This window comes from Podarcis tiliguerta (genome assembly GCF_965153285.1).
Source record: "Podarcis tiliguerta genome assembly, chromosome: 8".
Lineage (NCBI taxonomy): Eukaryota > Metazoa > Chordata > Lepidosauria > Squamata > Lacertidae > Podarcis > Podarcis tiliguerta.
Genome location: NC_139541.1, coordinates 17885715 through 17903098, shown reverse-complemented (window position 1 = coordinate 17903098; position 17384 = coordinate 17885715). Strand labels below are relative to the sequence as shown.

The window sequence follows — 17384 nt, the reverse complement described above, 5'->3', positions numbered from 1 at the left end:
ATATATGGTTTTATTTACACACATCTACACGGGTGGCGCTGTGGGTTAAACCACAGAGCCTAGGACTTGCCGATCAAAAGGTCGGCGGTTCGAATCCCCGCAACAGAGTGAGCTCCTGTTGCTCGGTCCCTGCTCCTGCCAACCTAGCAGTTCAAAAGCACGTCAAAGTGCAAGTACAGTGGTACCTTGGGTTAAGTACTTAATTTGTTCCGGAGGTCCGTTCTTAACCTGAAACTGTTCTTAACCTGAAGCACCACTTTAGCTAATGGGGCCTCCTGCTGCCACCACACTGCCACCGCACGATTTCTGTTCTCATCCTGAAGCAAAGTTCTTAACCTGAGGTACTATTTCTGGGTTAGCGGAGTCTGTAACCCGAAGCGTATGCAACCTGAAGCGTATGTAACCTGAGGTACCACCGTATAGCCGTTTCGGGAAGAAGGCGCTATCTAAACATGCTCAGGGGATGCTCAGATCCATTTGCCAAACTGTTCACCAAAGACTGTTTACCAAAGACCTGAGGAACCAAGGTAAATGATGTATATAATTTAAATTATGTATATAAGAAGTCACACTTACACATAACATGATTCACTGTACTCTAATCGGCGCTTGCTAAAAACATTTTTCTTTAGGCAACTTTATCCAGCCATGTGGAATGTTGGAATGTGTTTTAATTTGCTTTTCAGCTGATCATTGGTTTTAATTATTTTTGAAGGTTTTGGATTCTTGGGCTTGTTTTTAAATGAGAATTTAATTGTTTTATTATTTTTTGCAAACTGCTTTGCTTTTTTGGGGGGTTGTTGTTTTTAGAATAATGTGGTTTGTAGAACAAAAAGAAATTAATAAAAATAATGCACCCTTCTTTATTCTTGTTATTGGGTGAATACCTTTAGAGATGCTCGTTTCTACAGCATTTGATTTTTACACAGTCAACAAGTTGCTTGGTGTTTTTAAATATTTTGTTAAGTCACTTTGATATTCTTTTTTTTTCTTCATGTGATGAATAAATGTAGTAGTAGTAGTAATCGCTGCTTTGTTTGCTTCTGAGAGGCTAGAAAGCGCATCGCTCTCCCCTTGGCAGCAGTCAAGGTGAGCAGCCACCAAGGATCAAAGCGGGCAGAAGCTCTATCGCGCAGGCGCACATCAAGCCACGTAACCGCGCTAGACCCATTCGATATGGAACGAGGAGAATGTGTTGCCAATCACCATAGACTTAATATCGTGTAGAGTGACAATACCTTTACACGCATATTTATCTTGTGAACCGCCCTGTGATCTTCGGATGAAGGGTGGTATAAAACTAATGAAATGAAATGAAATGAAATAGCAGGCTATGCTTACCCATTATGCTGCAGATGACTTATTTCGCTACAGCTCCCAGCATTATTTGGGGAAAGCCATTACTCTTTTTTTACTGTAAATCGCCGCGTGATCCTCGGATGAATTTAACAAGTAAGTAATAATAAAAAATAAATAAGTGGCGTAAAAGTGCTTTAAATGTACGGTTTCTTCATGTTGGTACGATCAGATTACTGTGCTGTTGTTGGTACGATCAGACTACCATATTGATTTTTTTAAAAAAGAATCTATTGGTTTTATCGTTGTGAGCCTCTTTTTCCCTTTGCTTCTGTTGCTAGAAAAACCACCATACAAATCTCAAATCAAATGGAGAATCCTAAATTAAAAAAAAAAAGATGTAAGGAGTCGTAGGTCACTCTACACTTTACTATCTCTATTGCCCATAGGCCTCCTGTAAACTCTCTTGGCGAAGCCGCCAACCCCCTCCTGTACAATCTTGCGAGGGGTTACAATGGTGATGACATCGGTTCTGCACAGGAAGTGACGCAAAGAAAAACCCCACACCTTTCTCTATCGTACATTTCCCTTCCAAATCCCCCATCTCCGACCGCGGCCCAGAGCGTCGCCTCCTGGATGTGCTCCTCTCCTTTTCATCCTCCGCAGGAACCGGAAGTAGGTGGGGAAAAAACGGGAAGCCGGTCTTTACTCGGCGCCTGCCTTGGGCAGCCATCTTGGAGGGTCGCGGCGGCGGTGGCGGCGGCGGGAAGAGCGCCTGAGGGACCCAGCGAGACGCCCAGGCTGAGAGGCCGACTCCGGCTCCGGCTCCCCTCCTTCCCCCTTTCCCCCGCCCCGAGGCCGCGCAGGGGGGCCCTGAGCCCAGCAGGGAGAGGTGAGTCGAGGAAAGGAGGAGTGGAGGGAGGAGGAAAGAAGGAGCCAGGCAGGCCAAGGAAGGAGGAGCGGCTTTGTGGGGGGAGAATGTTCTTTTGTTATTATGGGGTGCAGCTTCTGGCCTGGGAAGCCGAATGGCCGTGTCCGACCAAAAGGCCCGCATCCTTTCTAGGCCGGCGCGTATGGGGAGCCTCCGAACCCCCTCTCCCTTTGGGGTGGCTCTCCGCAGGAAGTGGGAAAGGCGCGTTGGAAACCACTGCCGCCTGCACTAGCTGGCAGCAGCTCTCCAGGGGTTCGGAGGGCCTTACCTGGAGACGCCGCCGGGGATTGAACCTGGGGTTTTCGGAGGAGCTCGGCCCCCGAGATAGGGATACGGGAAGCTCTGTTTACACCGAGTCCGACCCTTGGCCCATGTAGCTCAGTATTGCTTGCACTGACTGGCAGCAGACCCCGGTCAGGGGTCTGTGGGGAGCCCACAACCTCACTCTTCTACAGAGCTTGGGGACAAGGTGCGTTGCAGTTAAGTTTCTGCTTATTTTACAGATTGTCGCTTTTGTCCTCAGAGTAGGTGCATAAAAACCAATGGACACCAATGACCAGAGATTCATTGATTTTGACACGTCTTAAGTAGAACTTACTGTACTTGGTTGCTGTAACCCATTGGGCTATGTATATAACCTAGATTTACTTGGAGTAGGTCCATTTGGTTAATCAACCAAAGCCTATTAATTTCAGTGAGTCTGCACAGAGCAGGACCAGCACTTTAAACCACCTGTTGCATTTTTTGATTCTGGGGTTGGACTTTTAAAATGTGCTAGCTAACTCTTAATCTTTGGTAATACTTTTAAAAACTTTTAAACACTTGTTTTGTATTGTTAGCTGTATGTTAAGCTTGCTGCTTTGTGAGGAGATTTGCTTAAAAAGTGGGTTAAAACCTAATAAACAAACAGGGCATGTTTGCAACAGCCCTCCCCTGTGGAATGAGCTCTAGCAGCTACGGCTTCTGTCCAGTGCTAATCCTAGTTGGAGTTGACCCATTGAAATTAATGGGCATTCCAAACTTAGGTCCATTGATTTTAATGGGCCTGCTCTTGGATACAACTCAATATTTAGAGATCTTCTATCTCTGTACACAGATGTTCTGCTCTGTTCCTGTGTATCATGGCCAAGAACCTCAGAAGAGACACCAAAAGTTCTGCCCGGCTCAGTTTTCTGTTTCTGGCAGTGTTCAGCTAGATGCCCCTAGATAGCCAATAAGCAAGACATGAGAGCAACGTTTTCTTCATGTTGTTTACTCCTCAGGAACTGGTAATTGATATCTTCTGTAGACTGCTTCTGGTTCTTTGAGAGCCGTTGCTATTCAGAGTACTTACCCTAGGCCATTGTGCCATTTAGCTAAGGCAGCTTTCTCTGACTTAATGAAAGGGCCATGCATAGCTCAGTAGTAGAGCTAATGAGATACATACAGAAGATCCCCTGTTCAGCCTCTAGAGCCTTCAAGTAGTGCTGGCAAAGGCCTTATCTGGAACCCTGAGGAGCTGCTGCCAGTGTAGACTGTACTGAGCTAGACAGATCAGTGAGCTGATCTGGCGTAAGGCAGCTTTCTATGTTTTTGGGGGGTTCTGTATAGCAATCATGATTGGTAGCCATTGACAAATCTAGGTGATTTTGTCTAACGTTTAAAAAACCCCATCAAAACTACTGTATCTCTCTACTCCTCCACTTCCATCAGAACTATTGTATTACTTCTTCAGAAGATCTAATTTCCATCCAGTCCAGCACCCAATTTCTCACAGTGGCCAACCAGCTGCCTCTGAGAATCAGGATCCGAAGCCCTTTTCTCCATGTTGTTCACCACAAACAGCTGTTCAGATGTATTCTTCTGCCTCTGATCCTGGAGGTGGCATATAGTAATCACAACTAGTTGCCGTTGAAAGCCTTATCCTCCTGAATTTGTCTCATCCCCTTTTAAAGGAATCCAAGCCAATGGTTGTTGCCACATCTTGCAGCAGTCTGTTCCATAAGTTAAACATGTGACTGGGTGCACTTCTCAGTGTATTATGCATTAATGTTACATTTTTCAGTCAAGAATTGGGCTAGGTGTAGGCCATCCAGCTTTAAAGAGCTGGTAACCTCCAGCTCTGGTTGTGTAGTGAGATGTTCCACTCTCTCGCAGCTACTTAGATAAATACCTAGCCAATTTCCAGTGAGATCTCACCAAAATCTTGCAATAGCTTGCCGTAAATTGGCGCCTGTGCCAGCGGTGCTTCTGCGCCAGTGGCAGAGGTGGCATGGCGGGCGGTCTGGGGGCGGTGCAGCAGAGCAGGGTGGCACTTCCCATTTGACCGCAAACGGTGAAATGGGACATGCCGCCCCTGAGGTACACTGGCTCGGACCATGGAGGTTCTGGCCTCGGCTCTCATGGATGATTGCTGGTGTTTGGCACTAGTTCCCAACAAAGTATTTGATCCTTTCCTAATAACATCCTGGGTACATCAGACCAGCCTGTGCAGTCATCACATTCCAGAGTGGCCGTTCAAATGACTGAATCTTAAACGCGGCAGCCTTCTGTGTTGTTTGTCACTCTGCCACTTGGTCTCACTTCCTCCGCACCTGAAGGTTTTAATCCCAGCAAATCAGCTGCCCAACTCGATCAAACCAAAGGCCCATAAAGTCCAGCAGCCTGTACAGCCCACATGACTCTGGGATGCACACAAAGCAAGAAACGAAGGCCAAAATGTCCTCTCACTCCTTGACCTCAACGTGTGGTCTTCAGAGGCGCACTGCCATTGAACAAAGAGCGGGGTTAAGAGGTTGCCTTTGAAGAGTTTCTGGATGTGGAAGGGCAGCCATCGATTGGAATAGCTGATTCTTAGGCCATGTACACACCATATGTTAAAGCACGCCCCCTGGAAAAATCCTGGGAACTGTAGTTTAAGGGTGATCGGAATTGCAGCTGTGTGATGGATTAAACTACGACTCCCAAGTTTCGTTTTTGTGGGGCTGGGGAGAAATGGCAGGTATGCAGCCTTATTAACAACAGTTAAGTCGTCTAGTAACTGCTAACCTATTTAGGGTTTTTTGTTTAATATGGACCCACACGGACAGGTAAACAGTAACAAAAATTCAGTAATACAGTGCTACCTCAGGTTACATACGCTTCAGGTTACAGACTCTGCTAACCCAGAAATAGTGCTTCAGGTTAAGAACTTTGCTTCAGGATGAGAACAGAAATCGTGCTACGGCAGCAGGAGGCCCCATTAGCTAAAGTGCTTCAGGTTAAGAACAGTTTCAGGTTAAGAACAGACCTCTGGAACGAATTAAGTACTTAACCCGAGATACCACTGTATATCCAACTAAATGCAGGGCATATAAAGCCTAAACATATTAAATAATAACACCCAATTTGGAACAATGAAATCCATATTCATTAAGACGGCATGGCGGGGGGAGGTACCTGTAAATCTGAAACTAAACTATTTGAAATAAAATCCCACCATATTGAGCAGAAGTGATCTTCCTGTCCCTTTGGGACCCATAACGTATGTGTGTGTTTTTCTGCCGTAACTAGGTTCCAGAGATTCTTAGGCCATAAGAATAAACTCAGATTTTCAAACGATTTCCACTGCTGTTCTATAGAGATGCTGCTGCCCACATCCATGCCAGAATTTCCTTTTGGCTGCATCTTTTCATCATGCCTGTCTATGTGTTTAGTAAGGGAATAACTGAGGAGAAATTTGAATGTGCGTTTTAATAATCTTTAATCTCCTGATAAATTTAATTCCAGAATAAAGCAGGTTTTGACTCTGATCTACAGAGACCTTCCCCCCCCCCCCCCAATCTTTGGTCGGTGGCTTCTCACAAAGCTCAGAAAGCTTATTCACCCCTCCTTTTCCTAAAAAAATAGTCCTTGAACTTCTGTGGGACAAGCCAGGCTGTTCCTAACTCTCCAACACCCATTATGCTTCTTAACGTTCATTGTCCTGCTGGATCAAACAGTCAAAACCCTGAGAGCTTTTTTGGAATATTTTGTTTGAGCGTGGTGTGCTTAAAGGGAACTTTTATCAGTTTGACCTTCGATAACCAATATTGCACAAGAAAATGTTGAGCTTCTTCTCCCCACCCCTCCACTCCTTTCTCTGAGTCCAGAAGCTGCTCCCCTACCCAGAGTGTAAAGTTAAGGCAAATTAACTGAAAAAATGAGAAAACAACTCCTTAAGAAATTTCCCGGATTCAGAAAATCTAACTAACTACTGCCCAGCTGCCAATCTCCTCTTCTTGGGCAAAGTTCTTTAGTGGGTTTACATGGACCAGACTGAGGTGCTACTGCAGGAAAATGATTTTCTACATCCATTTAAATTGGGATTTAGGCCTGGTTTTGACACAGAAACTGCTCTGGTCACCCTGTATGTATGGTGACCTTTGTTGGGAGACAGACAGGGGAAATGTGTCCTCGTTAATCCTTTGAGGGCCTTTGCAAAGGCTCTTGTAGGCAGCTGGGACTTGTTAGTGAAGGTTGATGTTCTGCAGGTGCCAGAAAAGTGGGCAAAATTGAGGGACTTCGGTCAAAGTTCTGATTAGCTTGGCACTGCCCTTCCGCTTTCTGCTCTTCTGCAGTTGCTGGGTTCCAGAGCATTAGATTGGCAGCTGTTGCTCCTGGTTTGGCAGTGGGTAATAGAAGCATCGCATGTGGTAGAAAGTCTTCTTGCTGGCGCTGTTGATCTTCTTGCCATTGGCTGCCGTCTGCCCTGGCAACACAAACAACTTGGGTGTGTGTATATATAAGTTTGGTGAGACAGGAACTGTGTTGTCCTTCCTGGTCTCGACATTGTCACCAGCTCTACTCCTGCAGCTTGAAGAACTTGCGCTTGAGCGTTGCCTTTTCCTCTTCCCTCCTCCTCCCCTTTTCCTCATGTGCTGTGTCTTTTTAGATTGTGAGTCCTGAGAGCAGGGAAACTTGTCTTTAGTAATGATTTTTGTAAGCTGCTCTGAAAGTCTCTGGCTGAAAGGGAAGTTTAAAATGCTGAAATAAATAAATAAGTGTACTTTCCCTTCCCCCACCCTCTTTATTGGCAGATGAGCAGCAATAGTAATAAGCGAGCACCCACGACAGCTACCCAGAGACTCAAACAGGACTACCTGCGAATTAAAAAAGACCCAGTGCCTTATATATGTGCTGAACCTCTACCGTCAAATATCCTTGAATGGTAAGGAATGGGGGCCAACCGGGCAGGGGTCACAGCCTTTTGGGTGGTCATCAATGTTGGTCCTACATGGAGTAGACCCATTGAAATGGATGGACACAGATAACTTGGGTAGACTGCGTAGGATTTCATTGGATACAGCCCTCTTCTTTATTTATGGTGAAAGCGTGCTTGATGAGATCATCCGACAAACACAGAAGCCTGTTGACCCTTAAGGGAGACATTCCATGTATATCTACAGGCAATGACCGTCTTGTGCAGCAATTGCATTCCTGACCCCCGCACATGGCAGTGGAGCGCATGCAACCCTGCTCCACCCCCTTTTCTGGCCATTTCTGGGGTTGGCGCAGTGCACACATGCATGGTTGCATGTCAGTTGGAAACACCTAAGGCAGTTGTTGCCTGCACTCAGAACCTGCTTTTATATCTCACCTTTCTTCCACATTGCTCAGTGTGGCACAACTGGTCTTCCCCATTAATCTCCACAACGACCCTGTAAGGTAGGGGATGCTATGAGGCAGTCACGGGCTGAAGGTCACCCACACTTCCTGGCCAAGTGGGGGTTTGACGCCTGGTCTCGCAGGCCTCAACCCAGCACTCTTGACCACTAAACCACACTGGTGTGGTGTGTGTGTAAATGCACATAACATGATGAGACATGTCACCCGGAGAAAATTAATTGCAAGCCTAGGATCTGTTCTCTTTATCAAATGAATCATTACCAACATTGCTCTGTGGTGCCCCAAATTTAACTGAAATTGCATCCACTTGTAAGTGTTTTTAGATATGGGATGATTCTTCTACCCCACATCACGAAACTATACAGTGTTCCTGCAGGGCTGCCTATAGCAAGCCTGCTTTTTGAAGTGGGGATATAATATGTAATCTATTTCTTTCCTTTTCTCTCTCCCCCTTCCCTATCCCATTTCCTTGGAAACTGTGCAATAAAAGCTCTCCCTTTCTCCCTTAGGCACTATGTTGTACGGGGACCCGAGTTGACGCCGTACGAAGGTAAATCGCAGCTACCATTTGAAACGCCAGATAAAAATAAAGCTAGACTATGAAGTAAACAAGCCTTAAAATGCTCTAACCACACCAACAATACGTGCTTTAGATCTGTGTCGTTGCTGGTGGTACTTGGTGACTTCCCCCTTCTATATCTAAACCATTTATATACAGTGGTACCTCTGGTTACATACGCTTCAGGTTACAGACTCCGCTAACCCAGAAATAGTACCTCAGGTTAAGAACTTTGCTTCAGGATGAGAACAGAAATCGTGCAGCGGCGGTGCAGCAGCAGCAGGAGGCTCCATTAGCTAAAGTGGTGCTTCAGGTTAAGAACAGTTTCAGGTTAAGAACGGACCTCCGGGACGAATTAAGTATGTAACCCGAGGTACCACTGTATATAAATGGTTTAGATATAGAAGGGGGAAGTCACCAAGTACCACCAGCAACGACACAGATCTAAAGCACATATTGATGGTGTTGTCAGAGCATTTTGAGGAAGGCTTGTTTACTTCACCCCCCCCCCCAGGCTCCCAGAGTGGCTTATGAATACCAGTAAGACATTCCCTGTCCTCTGACCCGCAGTCCTAAAAAACACAACACGAAAGGACAAGAGAGGGTTAAAGCAAACATGGGCATCCGTCCTTAGTTCTTGCAGTGAGCTAACTTGGCTGGAATGGGAAGATTTGGGGAGGAGGAGGCCAAAGGTGCTTGTCTTTTCATCAGAGCTGGTAGAGAGCCCCTGCAGTCCGATCTCTCCCTTTTCCTACAGATGCTTCTTACTACCCTGGCTAGATAAGTTTTTTAGAGGCTCCCACAGCCCATAAAGCTGTATCTCTCTTTTTGGTGGCCTCAGGCCTGCTTCATATTTGACGTGACCAGTTTGATTGCCGTTGACAGCCATTTGTAGGTTTTTTTGGGGGGGGGGTGGTGGTAGCAGGGTGTGTGTGTTTGAATTGCCGTCGGGTGTTCAGTGCATCTGCCAGGCTGATTTTGAGCAAACCTGGAGCTCCCCACCTTTGCTGCTAATTGAATACGGGTTGTTTTTATTTCCTTTCCTGCACTTTAGGTGGCTATTATCACGGGAAACTAATCTTCCCCAGAGAATTTCCTTTCAAACCTCCTAGTATTTATATGATAACACCGAATGGAAGATTTAAATGCAATACAAGGTAAGTAGCTTCCTTTAATGTCTGCCCGTCCTTACCGTTACAGCCAATGACTTCAAAGCCGAGCAGTGTCTTATAGAAAGCTGGATTCTAAAATCCAATGCTGGGTGAGGGGTCGGAGGGGGCAAAGTCAGCCTTCAATACTGTTCCCCCCACCTCACCTCACTCTGATATGTTGGATCTAAGCTGGTCCACAGATCTCTTTGCCAAGGGGTCCCCCCCTTTTTGTCCCATCAGCACAGGAAGCTAGCTTTTGCAGAGGCAATCTCTAGGCCTATCTGTATCCAGACATTGTCTGCTCTGGATGACCAAACTCCTCTAGTCTCGGCGATTCTCAGCTTTGTTAACCTGGGATCCATTTATGTGGCAAATGAGCCCTCCTGCGTAGAAAGCACATGCTCTGCTGTTAAACAAGATGCAAGGAATAATTTTGAGCCCAAGGACCTGAGTATTGTTAATTTAATTTCCTTCCTTCCACTCTTAAGTTCCCAGAGTGTGGGTTGCAAACAAATTTAAATATAACTTTAAGAACAGTTTAAAACAAATCACAAACAATCTTGAGGTGTCAGAGGCCAGGCTGAAGCTTTGCATCTTCAAGAATTATATGCGATCTAAATGGAACCACAGCCAGGAAGCTGGCTACTACATTTTAGCCCAGTTGGAGTGTCAGCGCCATCTTCAAGGGCAGTCCCACATAGAGCACATTGCAGTAATCCAGTTATAGCTTTCCCTTCTAGGCAACCTCTGGGTGTGAGTGTGTGCATTTGCCGGTGATGGGCAGGGCCGGAGGCAAGAGTAGATTGAAACAGATAAGATGGCGATGGGACCACATGTGAGCTCTTTTTTCTAGTCACATTTTAAGCTGCCTCAAGTAGACAACGTAACCTTTATCAAATCCTTCTGAAACCGACTGGGAGCGGCCAGCTTCCACACTCTCAAGCCCGTTTTAAGACACTTCACCTCCTAGAAAACTCATGCTGTATAAAGAGCTTGGGAATTTGCTCAACCCTGTGGGAAGATTTTGGCTTAATCTGCAGCAGAGGCCAGCAAACTTGTTTCTTTGGCGGGATAAACAAAGTGTTTATAAAGAACTCCTCAGCGCTAGCTGACGTTATTGGTGCTCAAGGACACCATCATAAACAGGGAAAAGGAAACAGAGAGAGAGATAAAGATGCAAGAGAATGGATAGAATTTTCTCTCGTCTTTGCAAAATCTGAAATAAGTGTAAATAGATATTTTGTTAATATCCTAATGCAACCTTTGGTTAAAGAACCACATGTCACTTGCCAGAATATAATGTGCAGAAGGTGAGAGGAACTTTGAAAGTACTTTTTGGAGGATCTGCTGTATTTGAAAGAGGCAGAAATAGCCAGTGGATTGATAGCGTTGCACTGGGGTGCTAATGACTGAGCTACAGTTTCATGCTTGCTTCCTAATCTGGACTGTTCTTATTGTCTCAGATACCTATATTGAGGTTTATGTGCCTTGCTGTCTCATATACCTTGTGTCATACATTTAAACCGTGTCCCGCCCCCAAGAATCCTGGGAACTGTAGTTTACGCTTGATAGAACTACAATTCCCAGCAACTTTAACAACCTACAGTTCACATGATTCTTTGGTTGCGGGGATGCAAAACACGCTTTCTTTCTCTTGTTTAAATGAGTGGGGGTTTTGTGGTGGAAGGGAGGCGGTTTGGTAAAAATGTAGTTCTGATGATCTTTGGTGGAGTTTCATCTAATTTTGTACTGACCTTTTCCCTTGCAGGCTATGTCTTTCGATTACCGACTTCCACCCGGACACGTGGAACCCAGCGTGGTCGGTCTCGACCATCTTAACAGGCCTTCTTAGTTTTATGGTTGAAAAAGGTCCCACTCTGGGCAGTATAGAAACGTCAGAGTTCACAGTAAGTAACCTCCCAGGGCAGGATCTGCTAGCTGCCTATGAAAAATAAATAACGGAATGCTGCGGAGGTCCTCCAAAGTTCAGTTGTTTCATTTGCAAAAATGCCGGCTCCAAACTGATGCCCACCTTTTCTTTTTGTTCCCCGTCTCTCAACAGAAAAGGCAGCTTGCGTCGCAGAGTTTAGCATTTAACGTCAAAGACAAAGTCTTCTGTGAATTATTCCCTGACGTGGTGGAGGTAAGCTCGAACATTTGGAAACTGGTATTAGCAAAACGGGATCAATGTGCATGGTGCAATAGTCACGGTTGGCTGTAGGTTACCTCTAGTATCACAGGAACACAGGAAGTTGCCTTATACCAAGTCAAACCATTGGTCCATCCAGCTTAGTATTGTCTATACTGGGATTTTAGGATGGAGTCTATTTCACCCCCCAAGCCCTACCTGGAAATGCCATTGGGGATTGAACCCGGGACCTTCTGTATGCATTGCAGATGCTCTGCCACTGAGCTCCTGGTTCATCTTAGTTTGGCATGTCTGCACTGACTGACCTGTTGCCCAAGGTGCCATTCAGTGTCAGACAAGCTAGATTGACCAATGCATCTAAACCAGTATAAGACGGCCTTTCTGGGCGACCTTGATGGCATCAATTTTATTGCACCTAGAGGCGGGGGGGGGGGAGGGACCTAGGAAGCTGCCTTATACTGGCTCAGTACCTTGGTCCATCTAGCTCGGTAAAGTCTACACTGACTGGTGCATTGTACGCCTCCTTCCGGTAACTCAGGACCACAGTACCTCAAGGACCACCTCTTTCCATATGAACCTACCTAGACCCTGAAATCATCTTCTTAGGCCCTTCTCCCTGTGCCTCCTCCTTGAGAGAACGGGCCTTCTCTGCAGTGGCTCCCCATCTGTGGGGGGGACCTTCATTATACACCTTTAGGTGCCAGGCAAAAACATTCCTTTTTAACCAGGCCTTTGGTTGATCTGATTTACATCCTATGCTCCTTTAAAATGTTGTTTTTTTGAGGGCGGCTTTTGGGTTCTTGTTTTTATTTATTTTGTGGTTTTATGTCTTGATTTTATTCTGTGTACAATCCTCCACCAGTGTGGTGAAGTGGTTAGGAGCGGTAGACTCGTAATCTGGGGAACTGGGTTCGCGTCTCCGCTCCTCCACATGCAGCTGCTGGGTGACCTTGGGCCAGTCACACTTCTCTGAAGTCTCTCAGCCTCACTCATCTCAAAGAGTGTTTGTTGTGGGGGAGGAAGGGAAAGGACAATGTTAGCTGCTTTGAGACTCCCTAGGGTAGTGATAAAGCGGGATATCAAATCCAAACTCTTTTCTTCTTCCTGAGATCCCCGAGTATAGGACAGTATATAAATTCAATTAACAGCAACAACAACAACTGCAGCCAAGCTGGTGCCAGATGTATTTGCTCTGCTTTCCTTTGAACTGCATCAGTGAGGCCAAGAGGCAGGTCTTGTTGTCTGGGCAGCCCAGGACCTCCATACAATGCATACTACCCAGCCTTGCACCCCGAGGAGGTCACTTCAGCACTGCTAACACAGCAGTTTGACTTCACCCCAGAGGCGCACTCCACTGTCTCTCGAGACAGACTGGTGCCAACAGTGCAAATCGTGTTTGCTACAGTTTACGGACCTAATGTGGTGCTTTTGTTTTTATGTTACACTAAATATTAACGTATAATACGGTCCCTGCCTCTCTCCCCCCCCCCCCCGGTGATATTATGTATGTGCACATGTTTCTCTTTAACGCAAGTTGCTTGTAGACCTTTGGGCGGCAAGTGTCTGGTATCTGCAATAAACAAATCGGTTTGTCAGCGCCAGCACAGACATTGCCCCTCTCTGATCTCCCTTCCCTGTTTTTCCCTGTCGCAGGAAATCAAGCAGAAGCAAAAGGCGCGAGAAGATCTCCACAGCCGGCCCCTGACCCTCCCGCTCCCGGACGTCGTCCCCGACGGGGAAGCCCACCACGTCCAGAATGGGCTGCCCCTCCTCAACGGTCACATCCCATTGGCCGCTGCCAACAACCACCCTGGCCTGCAGCAGGCCAATCGGAACCATGGACTCCTGGGCGGAGCTTTGGCGAACTTGTTTGTTATAGTTGGCTTTGCGGCCTTCGCCTACACGGTGAAGTACGTCCTGAGGAGCATAGCGCAGGAGTGAAGGCGCTGTTTTTCCTCCCTCCAACCCATCCACCTACACCCCTCCCGGTTCCAAGACCAAAATTAGTGGTAGCGGCAGGAAAACAAAACAAAAGCGTATGGGACTCCCTAGGTATCTTATTCCCGACTCTGGGATAAATACCGCGATGTACAGGTAAAAACTAAAGTTTGGCTCATGGGTTTAGTTTGGGGGATGGGGGAAGGGGGGGGGGGAAACAACCCACCTTTAAAAATTTGTAGCAAATGCAGTTTGGGGCAGAGGAGGAGAAGAAACGAGTTGCGTCTCGGAACAGGTGAAGTGGGATTTTTAAAAATAGACTAGCCAAGAGGAAAAACGGTTTCTGCCTACCTCTCCCTCCCTCCCCGCAAAATGGCATTGTTGTGTTGTTTTTACTTACCTCAGAATCAGTTCTGGAATTCTTCAGCTCTTTTTCAGTATTCACTTGGATTTGCACATTTTGGAGACACCAGGGGGTTCCCTATGTCACGCCAGGGTGGGAGGGGGCTGCATGACCCTCCAAATCTGCCAGTTGACCTCTGCATTCTCTCCTTCCGCCTTTTGGTCTTTTTTGACTCAGTAGACTGCCGGTCACACCTTAGAACTTCCTGTTGTGTGAAGTGGTTTGTAGAGGAGACACAGAGGAGATGGAGGAGGGTAGAGGAATAGTTGAGCTGCCTAACACTCTCCCAAATGCCAAGCCCCAAATGCCATCACTTCATGTGCTGGTGCTCAGCTGTTGAGTGTGTCTGTCTGCTCTTAGGCCAAGACGTTCATCATTTTTTTTAAAAAGGGACATGCTTGACGAAGCATCTTGTGTCCTACATCTGGGGCGAGAGATGTTTTCTTCACAAAAAGCTATTTTTCTTTTAAAAAGTAAAGATTACAATAGTTAAGCGAGTGGGGCAAGGCACTGCTTGCTCTGCCGTCCCCATGAGAGCCTCGTTGTGCCAAGAGAGGTAGCTGGTTTGCTTTTTGCCTCCTGCCATCCCACACAATCATGGCTAGTCCAGGCCCCTCGTGGTAGCCGGATGTGCATTTTAAGTGCACGTACATTTTTTTGGGTCTTGTCACAATAATGCAAGGTTTCTTTCTATTATTTACTCCTGGCCTGCACAAACTCTCACTATTGCCAGTCACAGCTGTAAAAAATTGTCGATTGAGCAGTCTGAACAGTCCGTCTCCAGGTGTCGTTTGCTGTCCTTTTTTCATTTTTAATGGAGGCTTTTATAGTTGGTGTTTTTCTTAGTTGTTACTTTTTTAAAAAAAATCCTCCCTGAAACAGCTGTGTTGAAAAAGTGCAGTTTAAGTCTGCGATCATGTTAGGGTTGTTTTGGGGTTGCTCCCCGCCCCTCGCAATCGGCCACCAGGTGTAGCTGTTCAGTTAGAATTCATCTCTCCAAAATGCAGTGCAGATTTCGGAAGACTTTCCGTCGACATCGAGCATGTGGGGAGCAAAGCCCCCTCAAGCTACGTCACGGGGATTTGCCTTCGGCGTTGGCCTTCCTCAAAGAGTCGACCCAGTTGAAATGAACCGGCGTAACTGATTTTTGGTCCGTTCATTTCAGCGGGTCTGCTCAGAGTAGGACTTTGTTGCGATCCCTCAGGCGACAGGTGGGTTTCCTGAAGGGACTGGTTTTCGCTTTGCTTTGGGTTGAGGAACAGTGGTGACTCACTTGCCCTGTAAACGCAGATCGAGGGGTGCTCCTCCTCTGCTCAGATTTTTGGAACTTCGTCTTGCTTGAACCCCAAATCTTCACCCTTATAGGGAACTATAAACCAGAGTAGCACTCAAATGTGTGGGGAAGGTGGGCATGCTTCAGCCACTGGGTCAGGAGATGACCCTCTCTTGGCTTCAAATCTCACAGAGGCCTCTGGGCTTTGCCAGAGACGCTGTTTCTTAACCAACATGGAAGAACCTTCTCGTGATTTGGACTTTTTCAGGCTACAGGTTGAGATGGTTTGGCTTTTGGTAGATGTTCTCCCACGGAGGGATGTTTAGGATATCCTGCATGTAGAAAAACCTAGCATGGGACAGGTGTCAACCTGGCAGAGGGGTGTGATAGAGAGAATTCAGACGTGTGCATCTTCCACCCATAATATGACAGCTAGGAGCAGCACTGAGCTCCAGATTTTGTAGGGGGTTGTGACTCTACTTGCTCGTTGCATTTTAGCACTGCCCGCTCGGTGCGATTGGCTCCCAAGGCCTTGGCAAATGTGGTCGGAGGCCTGGTGTTTGCAGCCGCCGGCCCGACTGTCTTGGGGACCCGATGGTTAAGCGACCAAAGTTGCTGGGCCCTCCTCTGTGGCAGACATGTGGGAGGCCTGTGGCCCGCCAGGTGTAGCTGAAGTACAACCCCAATCACCCCATGCTGGTTGGGGCTGATGGGAGTTGTATAGTTCAGCAATCTATGGAGGGCCAAAGGTTCCCCTAGCTCTGCCACTGTAGAATCTTTTCCCGTGTCAAAGAAAAAGAGCATGTCACCTAATAGCTGAGATGTGGTTTATGGCTGGGTTTGAGAGGCCCCCGCTCAAATCTTTCCCAAATCCTTTTGCCTCAGCCCAGAGGCGAATGCTAGTGCCTTTTCCAAATCGGCCGTGGCTCACTTCATAAAGTCACAGGCTTCTCGATTTCCAACTTAACAAAGGAATATTGGTGAGGTTGAAAGGCTCTTAGGCTCCTAAAACCCACTTCATTCCTTTTTTTAAAAAAACTTTGCCACAGGCTCAGAATAAAGGGGGACTTCCTGAGCATTAAGAATGTGATATTTCCCCTTTCTCTCCCCCTCTTAAAAAATAAAATCAAATCTAGGCGGCTGCATTTATTCCCCTTTTGTAGGTTTTAAAAAACCCACCCACCCAATAACTTGATTCCTGGTTCTGCTGGATGATTTAAAGTAGTTGCAGGGGGTGGGGTAGCAAAAGCGGAGAGCATTAAACCCATGAGCCATGTAGCTTAGATAATCAGTAAATATGTGCTTTGATCAATTTTATCTGCAAATAGGTATGGAATAGTTGAAGCTAACTGGATAGATCCATATCTTTGGAAAGGAGATCTTGTAGGGGGGGCGGGTGGGGGCGGGCGGTGCAGATGACGTGCGGTAAGGAATGACTTAATATCTGTATTTATAAAAACACTTTGGAGATTTTGTGTTTATTTTCCTTCTCTCCCCCCCCTCCCCTTTTTTCCCTCCCTTTTTTTGATTGAATTTTATTTATAATCGTTCTTCAAGTCGGGCTCCTGTACATGCTTTTCATCTGCTCTCTCAGCACGAGAAGATCTTAAATGTATCTGTTTCTACAAAGGCTTCCGTCTTCTCTGTTAGGAACTGTGTGGTGTGCTTTTTATCTTTGTTTTTTTTTTAAAGAAAGCCCTAGGGGCTGAGGATCGAACCTGGTCTCACTTGCATGCAAGGCTGGTTATCTGCAACAGAGCAAAGCAACAGAGCTCTCCCCTAGGCTGAACATCCTTCCCTTTCCTCCATGTACTCTGTATTCCAGCAGCAAATTCTGCCCTAAGAAAAAACAGCAGCAGGTTAACAGCAGCTGAATTCCAAGGCTTTTCTAGAGTGTCAAAATTCAAGCAGATGTGCGTAGCTAAAGAAAACATCACCTGTTGCATTGTGATCATGAGCTGTGAAGGGTCTGAAGCCCTGATGGGTAGGGGCAGCTCAGTATCCTTATTTTTTTATCTTACAGCAAATCCTCTCCGCTCATGTCGAGCTGAAGCTTGCA

General features: G+C 46.5%; 1 protein-coding gene across 1 annotated transcript; it reads left to right on the top strand.

Moving 5' to 3' along the window:
• Positions 1-1964: 1964 nt before the first annotated feature.
• On the top strand, positions 1965-16954 carry UBE2J2 (ubiquitin conjugating enzyme E2 J2). The gene is made up of 7 exons (XM_083454301.1): positions 1965-2188; positions 7264-7394; positions 8362-8402; positions 9466-9568; positions 11331-11469; positions 11625-11705; positions 13365-16954. Exons 2-7 carry the CDS (start codon positions 7264-7266, stop codon positions 13650-13652), a joined length of 783 nt encoding a protein of 260 aa, XP_083310427.1. The 5' UTR covers positions 1965-2188; the 3' UTR covers positions 13653-16954.
• The last annotated feature ends 430 nt before the right edge of the window (positions 16955-17384 follow it).

Excerpts from the sequence above, each read along its gene's own strand:
- UBE2J2 (XM_083454301.1), top strand. The coding sequence starts at position 7,264 with ATGAGCAGCAATAGTAATAAGCGAGCACCCACGACAGCTACCCAGAGA. Across the intron at positions 9,569-11,330 it reads AGATTTAAATGCAATACAAG|GCTATGTCTTTCGATTACCG; the intron begins GTAAGTAGCTTC and ends TTTCCCTTGCAG. Across the intron at positions 11,470-11,624 it reads TAGAAACGTCAGAGTTCACA|AAAAGGCAGCTTGCGTCGCA; the intron begins GTAAGTAACCTC and ends GTCTCTCAACAG.